At 49.1% G+C, this 11568-nt stretch overlaps 2 protein-coding genes across 2 annotated transcripts; both read left to right on the top strand.

The window, feature by feature from the left end:
* Positions 1 to 3523: 3523 nt before the first annotated feature.
* On the top strand, positions 3524 to 6807 carry GGI43DRAFT_343838 (HET domain-containing protein). The gene is made up of 3 exons (XM_083202179.1): positions 3524 to 3747; positions 3827 to 4552; positions 4630 to 6807. The coding sequence occupies exons 2-3, from the start codon at positions 3997 to 3999 to the stop codon at positions 6360 to 6362; spliced, it is 2289 nt and encodes a 762-aa protein (XP_083061624.1). The 5' UTR covers positions 3524 to 3747; positions 3827 to 3996; the 3' UTR covers positions 6363 to 6807.
* A 2970-nt stretch (positions 6808 to 9777) lies between these two features.
* Positions 9778 to 11221, top strand: GGI43DRAFT_382752 (PAP2 superfamily-domain-containing protein; the record flags this gene model as incomplete). Its single annotated transcript, XM_083203274.1, has 3 exons — positions 9778 to 10167; positions 10266 to 10788; positions 10857 to 11221. The coding sequence occupies 3 exons, from the start codon at positions 9778 to 9780 to the stop codon at positions 11219 to 11221; spliced, it is 1278 nt and encodes a 425-aa protein (XP_083061623.1).
* Positions 11222 to 11568: the final 347 nt, after the last annotated feature.

Below are 11568 nucleotides of genomic sequence, written 5' to 3'. Positions count from 1 at the left end.
AGTGATGCGAATAATCCCACAGCCGAAATTCACAGAGTGGGACGCGAGGCACCCCAGGCTCACCAGCCACGAGCACGGTCAAGACTCCGCGAGCAGGACCTGGATGATGCTGTCGTAGCTGAGAGCAGCCCGTTCGGCCGAAACGCACGTTCCTCGTCCTCTCCACGCAATCGCGATAACACGAATCAGAGCCACAGCGACGACACCCCTACCATGCCAATTGGCGCTGGTAGGTCACAATTGGGAGGAGCCATGAACATCTCACAGCAGACGCCCACGCAGGTCAATGTGGAACGAGACTATGACCAATTCTACCAGCCGGTAGAGTCGAGCTCTCTGCCCGACACGCTGCATGTTGATGACACCGGCGCAGTCAACTTTGGAAACCTGAGCCCTGGTGCCCGCCCGTCATCTCAAGTTTCTGAAGATGCAGGATTTGAAAATACTCGTGGCGAATGGAGGGCGCCGGATGGGATCTCGCAACACCGGCCAAGCAGCGGTCATACGCCCTTCAAGCCCGTCGGCCTTCTACCAGAAACGCCAGTACCGCCTAAAAATCCCTTTGCCATTCAGAACGATGCGAATGGCGGCGTTCCATTTGCAGGCACACAGCTCTTTGAACAAACGCCGGCAGTAACTTCGGCTATGAAGCTCCATAGTCCTACGTCGTCTCGACCGTCACCAGCCATGTTGCCTGGCTCAATTTCCATGAATGTTATGGGAACATCTCCGCTAAAGGCACGCGCAAATGTCTCTTCACCGACCGTTGTACATACGTCAAGTCCCAGTCGAATAAACAACATTCCAACAAGCACACACAAACCTAAAGTGTCTCCGATTCAAGAAGAGGCCTTGCATGAAAACAGAGAGCTTCGAGATGACATGATCCCAGAATCACCGACTATTCAGTCGTCAAAACGACACGAAAACCGACAACCTCTGGCGCACTATGAACCAATGAAGAAATCTCAAGAGCGTAAAGCAGTAATAGACATGCCACCACTGCAATTGGGTATCGATAGTGATTCGGACGATGCAATCATACGAATGAGACGCAAGAAACGGATGAATAAGATAAGACTGCAGACAGCGGAGGAGATGGAGCGGGTTACTGTGCAAATACCCCCTCAGCGAGACACGGACGAAAGTCGGAACCGAAAGCGAAGAAGGCTGTCTTCAAGTATTGATGAAGGAACGCTTCCCAGTCACAATCCAAGCCCAGAAAGAATGGAGCTTGCCAGTACAGATGGTGGCTTGCGCGGTTCTGAGAAAGGGTCAAGTTTGCCAGGGCAGAGTCTGTTTGCTGAATCGACAAAAGCAACGCCACGAGACGATGCCACTGCATCATCAAAAATAGATAGCAAAGAGGCCTCAAATACCAAACCAGGGAGAAGCAAGGATGACGCTTCTGAGGAAATGATTCCTGCTACTAGTCCTGTCAGATCCTTCCCAGTGGAGGCTCGCGGTGATGCGCCGGCAGCTTCTGAACCTGAGCCTGAGCTTCCTGTACTAGCCAAGGATGAATCTGCAGAAAATGAGGCTGAAGATGATGTGCAGACGTCTTCACTTCCTCCACCACGTCGACATGCGCAGAGATTATATGGAAGGCGAGCCCAAAGCAGTCGCCGAAGCAAGATTATTACTTCATCAGAGACAAATGAGAGGACGTCGGTTGAGCCAGATATTCAGGCACATAAGAAAGCCTTACCGAGTTCCAGTAACGCCACTGTTGTGCCTGCTAGGACTGAGACGACGGAAACAGGAAATCCTGAACCTAAGGTATCGAAGACGGACTCTGCAACTTCAATACCAACAGCAATTCGGACTCTGAGACGCGTCAATAAAACGCCGCTCACACCCGTACGGCCTCGCATAGCTGATCGAAAGGCTCATACATCATCTAGCTTTACAACTTTATCAACGCCAGTGGCATCCGAGAAAACTACGCCAGATACACCATCTTCTCCAGTATCTGACCAGCCGGAACCCAAGGCTACTACTACTTCGTCTTCTCCTGCGCAGGGTCGAAAGATGAGATCAAGAAACTCGGAAAGGACATCAAAGGGCAAGCCTCCGCAGCCAGCTACCAAAGCTTTAAGAACGAGTATCCGGTCTGTTCTCCATGAGCCGAGTTCTACTGATGAGCTGCAGCAGTCGCCGTCTAGCAGTGTTCTTGAGTCAGGGGTTTCCTCCCTGAGATCGAGTAGAATCTTCAAACAAAGCATTGGATCTACTTTTCGTGGACGAAGATTGTTTGAGGGTATGGCCTTTGCAATATCCATATCGCCTGACAAGAAGAATGAAAAGACCCGTGCTAGTATAGAGGCAAAGATTAAGCAAGCCGGTGGTCTAATCCTGGAATCAGGCTTTGAAGAATTGTTCGAACCTTCTACGGTAATGGGCACATATAACATACCAAGTACTGATGACGGAGAACCTCTTAGCTTATCAAGCTCTTTTCTAAACTATGGATTCACCGCACTGATTGCAGACACACATTCCCGCAAAGTCAAATACATGCAAGCGTTGGCTCTAGGACTGCCTTGTCTGGCATACCAGTGGGTAGTTACGTGCCTCAACAAAGGAGTTTTAATTGATTGGGAACCTTATCTCCTTGCAGCAGGATCATCTGCCATTCTGGGCAATGCAGTAAGGTCGAGATGCTTACGCCCGTACGACGCTGAAGTTGCAAGTCTTGTCGAAATGATTGACAAACGGCCAAAACTACTTGCAGCCGAAAGGTTACTCGCTGTCGTGGATGATAAAAGGGCTCGAAATGAAGGGAAAAGGAAAAAGAACGACTTGGAGAAGCAACCGTACCTTTTTCTCACTCAGGCTCTTGGCCCCTCAATTTCCTGGGTTTCGACGATACAGCAGGCTCGCGAAATGCTGGAGACACAAGATAAGGCGGGTGAACCATTTACTTGGATATATATGGATGAATCTATAGGCAGTGTCGAATCGGTGCTTGCGAAGCCAGAATTAACTGGCAAGAAACGGCGAAGGTCGCAAGGATTACCAGCAACGAGGAATATTCGTGTGCTATGCGACGAGCTCATGATTCAAAGTCTTATTCTTGGAAGGATAGCAGAAGAGGATGAAATGTATGACGCGGGGGCGAAAAGTTGAGCAGTATATCCCATAACTTGGCGTTTTTGGATTATGGAAAAAGGGACATATTTTTACGGTATTGGAGGCGGTAATGATTTAGCACGGGAAAGTGCGCTTCAAGATATTATTGGAGAGACTTGGTTCACAGCAAGGAGTTGGTTAGAAGACTCGATGAGGCTCATTGTCTCACAGGTTTCAAGGTGTTGGATTGGTTTTGGATTGTTTCATTGCTGATGGATTGCTGCAGTTGCTTACATTTATCCCTGCTGGACTAATTCATTGGCTTGTTTGAAGAGCCTAGGATATAGGCCACAACCACTATTTAAAACTGCTTCATCTTGGCTGACATGTCATTTTTTCTTATTGTGAACCAATCACTTCCAATTGATGCATTCCGTATCCTCGTATAAGTCCTATGGCTGCGACGTGGGCAATATATATGTTTACTCATATTCCGCAAACACTATGCAAGCATTCTATAATTAGCCACCAGCCATATCATAAAACGACGGACTATGCGGAGTTGATGACTAGGCTATGCATATTTTTAGCCTAGCCCTCGAACTTCATTCATCCTTTGGCAAGGCTTTATATAAGGCTTTGCGCCTATTTGATGATCTTCATGCAAAGGACGGAGTATGTATGCATGTCAGACTTCTATACTACGGCCGCCCCCCCGGTTCATCTTGAGGCGCTAACGAGGCAGCAATGGCAGTGTTCGATAGTGAAGTCCTATAGATTGACTTGATTGTAGACTGATTACGCGTTGATATATATAGGACTTGGTGGTTGCGGAATAATTACTTTGCTCGATTGAGATGTTAGCCAAACACCCTCTTTTGCTTTGAATATATCAATTTTTTCTCGAAAGAGTTGAAGAGCACAATGGTTGAATTAGATTCAATCCCATCGTCCACCCTCTGCGATGTCTGCACCGGCATCTTCAAAGGCAACTGGCGGCCTCAGCTCAGCGGCTGGAAGAGAGAAGTCAAGCGTCCCGGTGCACCGCCAGACCCATTCAACCCCGAGCCAGCTTTCGGAAAGGCATACGACCACGGCATGGAGCCGTACATCAACAACAAAGCCGCCCCGCCGACGCTCTCGTATCCGCACCACTCGGTCGAGGACCTGCGCAAGTCAGGCACTTCGTGCGCGCTGTGCAAGACGGTGGTGCTGGCGTTTGATGCGCTTCATCCGCGGGACAATATCCGCGTGGATTACATGGAAGGGCGGAAGCCGTATGGCATAGCGGCGTGGAGCGAGGAGGAGATTGCAAAGGCCAAGGGCCATGTATTTATATATACCGAGAAGGACAAGACGAGCCGGTTGATTTTTAGGTATCATGTGTATGCGGATTGGGCGGCGAATAGGAACATGGATGTGAATCCGACGATTGGAGAGCGAGAGGGGAACGTGAAGGATGTGAAGCTGGATATGCATGGTGAGTTTTCTTTAAAAGCAGAGAGGTGCTTCTTCACTTTGAGCGTAAACGGTTTTTGCTAATAGGGAGTAATCCAGATTTGTCTAAAAAGGACAACGAGCATTACATAGCTTGGATGGACATGGGCAGCACATTAGAACGAGTCACCAAGTTCCTCAACGAGACGAAGGACTTTGCCAAGGTCTTTCCAAAGAGTCTTGTTCGAGAGCTCCCAACAAGACTTCTTCACCTGACAAACGATTTACCTGAGCCGATGGCGCGACTAATCGATGGAGCCAACAAGTCGTTGGACGTTGATACCCCATATATCGCCCTTTCCCATAGCTGGGGCAATACCATGCCTATTCAGCTGATCGACTCGAGACTGTCTGAATTTACTAATGGGATTGCGTTCAAGCATTTGCCGGCCACGTTTCGCCAATCCGCGGAATTGGCTCTAGAACTGGGCGTCAAATACCTCTGGATTGACTCTCTGTGTATCATCCAAGACTCTGCTTCCGACTGGCTTCACGAAGCACAGCGCATGGCTTCCGTATATGCCTTTTCTCATCTCACAATTGCAGCTTCAGCTTCCAAAAACCCCACGACGGGTCTATCGCCAAGTCCTCGGCCTCGCACCGTCATCGTTCGCCCGACCTGGCGGGGCTTCATCCAGGAATGGGGGCTCCAGCCCGGCCAAACGCTCCGCATCACCAATCCGTGGTATGAAGAATTCAAAAACACCATTGTTTCGGCCCCTCTCAACCGCCGTGGGTGGACATATCAGGAATACGCGATGGCCCCTCGTGTGCTGCACTGCACGGACGGCGAATGGTGGTGGAATGGCATCACTGATGGGATTAATCGTGAAACGTCCACTGAACAGATCATGTGGTACAGTGGCCCTGGAAGTATTACCTGGCCAGACAAGGTTTCATTTTTCGACAAGGAGAGGCGGAAAATAACCAAAACCCCGGCCATTTGGATCTGGGATTATCTCACATCTCAGTACAACCAACGTGCTCTTACGAAGCGGAAAGACAAGCTTGTTGCGTTTGGAGCAGTGGCCCAGCTCTTTGGCCAAGTAAACGACTTGCCCGTGGATAAACCTGGCGAATATGTCGCGGGTACATGGCGAAGCTACCTACCGTTCGGGCTTCTTTGGAGCATAGGAGAAAACGCTGAACGATTCGTGAGCGCGCCGGGATCCGAGGATGCGGAATATATGATTCCGTCATGGTCATGGGCGTCTATAGACGGCTTGGTCCGCTATCATGACGGCAAGTCGCTCAAAGAGACGCGACAGGAGCAAGCCAAAGGCATGCCGCGACTGGTGGATGCAAACGTAGTAACAGAAGGCGGGCCATTCGGGCCAGTCAAGAGCGGCTACATCATACTGCATGGGCCAATCTTTCGGATTCGCGTGGGCAGGAAGGCCAAGGACCATAAGCAAAATGCGTTTAATCGCGATTTTAAGGTCCTACGAAGCGACGACTCGGAAGCGTGGGAGCATAGCGGACAGGCCTTCTCGCTTGACTCGTGGAAAGGCAAGCTAGAAGAGTGGGCGGACGACCGGGAGATGTATTTCATGATTGCCGATTGTGACGGCGAGGACAAATATGGGTCTGGATTTGCCATTTTGTTGGACCTTGCCAAAGACGTGGCAAATGAGAAGGGGGTGTACCGGCGCATCGGGTCGACTCTGTTTTACTTTCATGGTCTCAATGGGCTTATGGACGCTGTGAGGGAAAATGGCAAAGATGCTTTGAGGGATGGGGAATACATTGACGCTGATCCCAAGACTGGCTTTTATACCTTCAAAATCGTTTAAGCATAAAGATAGCGGTCCTGACTGGGGACGGCTGCCGTGTCTCTTGTGCAGCATTTGGAATGAATATGATCGATCTCTTGGCTCCACGAACATGTCGTCACATGCCATGAGTATTAAATCTATCCGCAATGACGCACGGGCGTTGGGGTTGGGGACAGCCTTATGGGCACAACGGCGACCGCGTATCTGTATCCTCGGTGGAGTACCGTAATAGCGCTTCTACCCACTCGATAAAGCGCACGTCACAGAGAGTCAGATGAGCGATTTCAAAAGTATGAAGTTGCAGATGAAGAAAATCCGGGGTAAATGAGGTAGCATTTTAGCGTAGGATTGCTTAGTTCCGCAGAGCGTTGGAGCGATCGACGTTGGTTGATCGGTTAGACGCTACTTTCGGTAATCGAAATCAATCGAGGCTGAGCAACAAAGATCGAGGCTGAGCACAGCAAGATCGACGCATCGGGCTAGGTTGGCACGACGTTTGCCCTTTGGCAAGCATGTAAGTGAAGAAAGAAGCATAAAACTTCTATTTTCTTTCCAGAGTACTCAACTGTCATAGAAAATAGCTTGATGAGACGATAGTCTTGCTGGGTAGCCTGTTTGGAAGCGCGGTTAGGCTATCTCGGCGAATGTAAAGCGGCAGGTTCAGATAGAAAATCAGACAGGTTCTGGAACTTTCCGGGCGTATTGCTGCGAGGATATAATTCATTGAGTCGCAATCAAACTGAGCTCTCACATACGCAAAACATCTCCAAGTATATAAATGGATGGAATAATTACCATCCAGAGCCCGAGAGTTTGTCGAAACTTGACGCTGCTTTCCCGTCCTTGGCGTAGTTGTTGGTCCCAGATCGCATAATGAATGGACGCCGAGTTAGCGGAATTTGGAGACCTACCTCGGTAAGCTAACTAAATAATAAAGCACTAAACGTGTAATCAGCATCGTCATTCTATCACGACGTAATTGCAGCGAGATGATGATCACTGCGATCGCCACTCGGTAACCAGCACCGCCCGGTCGGTAGTAGCTGTGACGAAATCCAGTGCTCCAGAAGTTCAGCTTCCGAGGAACAAACGGACAACACGCCAGGTCTCGCGCCATCGGAGCGCGGGCACGTGCTCGTTCCATTCGATGGTGGTTACGAATAGTTGTGTGGGAACCCACGGATTTCGGAACTCAACAGGCACCGATGGATAGGTTTTATTGTCCGACTATCACTCCTCCTCTATCAGCAGCGCTCAACACTAATGGGTGGACGTTGAGTAATATCAATTTCCGAGCAATCCGGGCAGCTAGGAGCTCGCACTGAGCCAGCTTACCGAGACCTATACGTTTGCCCGCAGGATTAGGATTTTGCGCGCAAAAAAAGTCTCCTTTTGGGATTTTGACTCTCTCAGCATCTGTCCAAGGGAGGATTGTATCACACCATTTGGGATAAAGCTGCCGACCCTGAGCTCGTAATAGTTGCATCCTATCGTGGGGGGCCTGCAGGCTGGGAGTGGAAAACAACCACTGTTCCCATTAAATATACTTCCAGCTCTGTGCTGATGTTTGAAAGCGGCACGACTAAGTCGGTCTATAGCGCTAGAACAAGTAGAACCCACAATGGTTTGCGACCGGCGAGTTTCGATGCCTAGTACGTAAAGCATAGGAAAATGCTCAAAAGAGTTCGGCAGTTAACTTTGTACAGTGCGACAATCAGTATAGGCTGAATGCGAATGAAATGTTTATTCGGGCTGTTAGTGTATCCCTCTTGGCCGCTAACAGCAATTGTCTCCCACGTGGTGACTGAATGTTAACCCCAATTGGATGCTCAATCAAGTAAGGGGCGGCTGGAAGGACTGTTATAAAGTTGGCAAATAATAATAAAAGCTGTGGTGCGAAGCTTTATGATGTGAGCAATCGCCTCTCTTCTTCTATCGCCTTCTCACGCAAGGCACGCGACACCACTTACATCATAAGCGCCGGCTTCGTTTTTGGCGACACCCCGTACGCCCACCCTTGCCGCAAACGACGGTTCAATCGTGGCCGAGATGTGGAGCTGAGCACGCGACAGCTGCTAGAAGATGGAGCAAGACTAGGCTTGAGCTTTATCACCGTGGGACGAGTGGTGCGCCATTTGGCTACTAGAATATCCAGCTGTATCGAATCCCACAATTGACAGCAGATAGACCCTTGCCTATCTGCCTTATTTCCACCACCATTCTTTGATACTGCTTCCCGATGACACGGCGCGGGGACCACCAGAGTAATCATAAAAGACCGTTTGCATGTAGTTGTTGTATCTGTGCTCTGTTCAAACAAAGGGCACTGGTGCAAATATTGTCCGGCCCTGGTCAATGCCAAGACTCTAGATGTTGTTGATGTGGTAATACTACCGAAGTTTCGGGGACCGTACCGTGCTAATAGTAGTCCGAACTTCCGTACACTTAGCCCTTCGTATATTGATGCAAGGCTCGTATGCGCCGCCCGCCCATCACTCTATACTATGGGCCTCAGGTCTCAGACAAAGGTGAAAAAAGATTAAAAAGGCTTTTTCCAATCTGGGCTTCGGGTTGGCGCTAAAGCCCTGAGTTTTTGTGCGTTGAGTTTCCGTTATCTTGTTCGCCATGCTTGTCGAAGAGATATGCCTATTGACGGATATAACGGCAAGAGATACTTTTCTGCAAGTAGTATCCGGAAAGAGAAAGAGAAAGAGAAGGGGGGAAATCTATTTGCTGACACTATCAGCGACAGAAATATCATCGGAACTTTGTGCCGGTTAGAGAGGCTGCCAAGATCTCAATGGTAGGGGTGTGGCCAAATCCTCCACACCCGCGCCCAACCTCCGTGAACATCCATGACGCTTCTCAACTCGGCGGCCTCACAGGTAGTCTGCTATTGTTGCCTCCATATTGGTCCTTCTTCCATGCTTGGCCCAGTGTGGCTTCGGAGCCGAGGCTTTGTCTCCTTTTGAGAAGTAGTGTAGGTACTTGCTGGGAATGTATGACGAGAGTACTCCGTGCCCCGTTCTGGACCCCCAGGTACAGTGAATCATAGCATTAGAGTATTGTCTTTGCAGGTAGACAGATAAATTCGTTGGCGAGCGGATCTCTTTGATGCCTTGCGGTTTGTGTACATGGGCGTGCTCGCGTGGCCCCGTATCCGTAGCCCTCCGCATTCCAGCATAGTTTGACAGGTTCCCGTTCATATTTATCGCCATCGGGCTGCTTAGAAACCCTTCTCAGTTTGTCTTGCTCACATCATAGCCTCGTCGTCTTTCTATCCAGTTCCTTTCGTCCCGAGTGTCATCATCGGGTGTTCTTTATGTCTCAGTTGCCTCTTTAGACCCCATAAAGTCATTCATGGTTCCCGTTCATCTGTTAAATGTATTTGCCCCAAGTCGACAATAATTATAATATCTGTGCCCAAATTACGATGACTGTTGGCGCGTTCTTAGAACCGCTCGTGGTTGTGACGCTTCTGTTTGGCGGTGCCTGGTTCAATAGGAATAAGGACTACAACTTCTGGGAGGGGACCCAAGGCTGGGGTGGCCACAAACGACGAGATGACGTTGAAATAAAACGCAGTTCAACAGATGCTCCTAAGAGTCCAACTTGGAGCCCGGGTTCTTCTTCGCCAGCCCTCTCTGCCGATGACGAATCAGTCTGGTCTCTTACATCGCGACGGCGCAAGATTCAATTCTTCGGGCACAAGAGGATGGTGACAACTCCAAACACATTTGTCTTTAAAGATAGATTTTTAAGTCGAGTTCTTCAGAAGTTTCCGTTCCTTGTTGAAGCATGGTATTGGGCTCTCATCTACTGGGTAGGTTGGGCGAGATTGGTCGATTCGATTCGATTTAACGAGAATACTTGTGTCGTGATTATTCGTTGTTTATAAGACTAATATCTTATCGACTTTAGGTATACCAACTGGGTCGAGCTTTTACCGCCATCACCATCGTCCAGGGCACCGTCCATGTCGCTCGAAAGCATGCTCTCAAGCTGATTCATTTGGAGCAACGGCTCGGTATCTTTTGGGAGGTGTCTTTCCAACAATGGTTTTTGAACCACCCAATTCTGCTGCACTGGATCAACCGTGTATATTCCTTCATCCATATCCCTGGCACGATCTTTTTCCTGGTAGCTTTGTTTTACCTTACCACCAGTCGAAAGCGTCAAACAATGACTGGGCAAGTTCGAAACAACTTTGTCTCTGCTGATCCTGCGTTATACGAAGCTAGACGCCGGACAATGGCTATGTGCAACTTGATTGCCTTTGTCGTGTTCACTCTGTGGCCGTGCATGCCTCCCCGACTATTGAGCGACCCAAACTATAATGGAGCTGATGCTGAGGAGGCGAAGAGTTTCGGCTTTGTTGATACTGTCCACAGCAGTGCTGGCGAGAGCAGTGTCTGGACAACGAACAAATTCTGTAACCAATATGGTGAGCTCTAAACAATACAGTCCCCTTGTAACCCTTTACCAGTCATTTAACCTGTTTCTTCTTTATAGCTGCCATGCCGTCTCTGCATTTTGGCTATTCACTCCTTATCGGTTTAACCATTGCAACTATCCCCATCAATGGAGTTCGACCCAATTCATGGAAGCGGGCCGCCATTTCTGTTCTCGGTCTATCTTACCCAGCATTGATCTTCACGGCCATCGTAGCAACTGCGAATCATTTCATCTTGGACGCCGTTGCTGGAGCAATTGTTTGCGGCATTGCATGGAACGCGAACGGCCTCTTATTGAACCTGTGTGTCCTCGAGGACTATTTCTTATGGATTGTACGGATCCACAAGCCCATCAACTATACTGATGCAGAGACCGCTGTGGAGCCCGAATATCATTCTGTCCTTCTATCGGAGGAGGTCTAGAAGGCAGCTGCTCCTTTAGAATCTTTGAAAAGAGGTGTTTCTTGTTCTTGGCTGGTCATCCGCCAGCGTCGAGATGTTTCTGGTTTATAGCTGGCTATTTTCCAGTGTCCGAGTATGAAGATGCCTAAATTTCCTGTGCAACTCAACTTTAATCGTATCGACGGATTTTTGTTAAAGCGGGTCAACGGATCTCGGCGTACGGTATAAGGCACATGTGCCAAGGCTGTCGACGAAAACGAACACGAAGATAGATAGATAATAGTAAACGAAAGGGGAGTATGTACGATACGGGATAGTATGACTATAACGACTGACTGCTGAGGGGATAACTTGGATGGGCGCTCAGG

Source organism: Trichoderma evansii (genome assembly GCF_050947405.1).
Source record: "Trichoderma evansii strain SZMC 28006 chromosome Unknown GGI43scaffold_7, whole genome shotgun sequence".
Taxonomy (NCBI): domain Eukaryota; kingdom Fungi; phylum Ascomycota; class Sordariomycetes; order Hypocreales; family Hypocreaceae; genus Trichoderma; species Trichoderma evansii.
This window is presented reverse-complemented; position numbering and strand designations above follow the sequence as displayed.

Bases quoted from the DNA above. Each gene is read 5' to 3' on its own strand.
- GGI43DRAFT_343838 (XM_083202179.1), top strand. From the start codon at position 3,997: ATGGTTGAATTAGATTCAATCCCATCGTCCACCCTCTGCGATGTCTGC. The intron at 4,553-4,629 runs GTGAGTTTTCTT...GGAGTAATCCAG, and splicing joins TGTGAAGCTGGATATGCATG to ATTTGTCTAAAAAGGACAAC.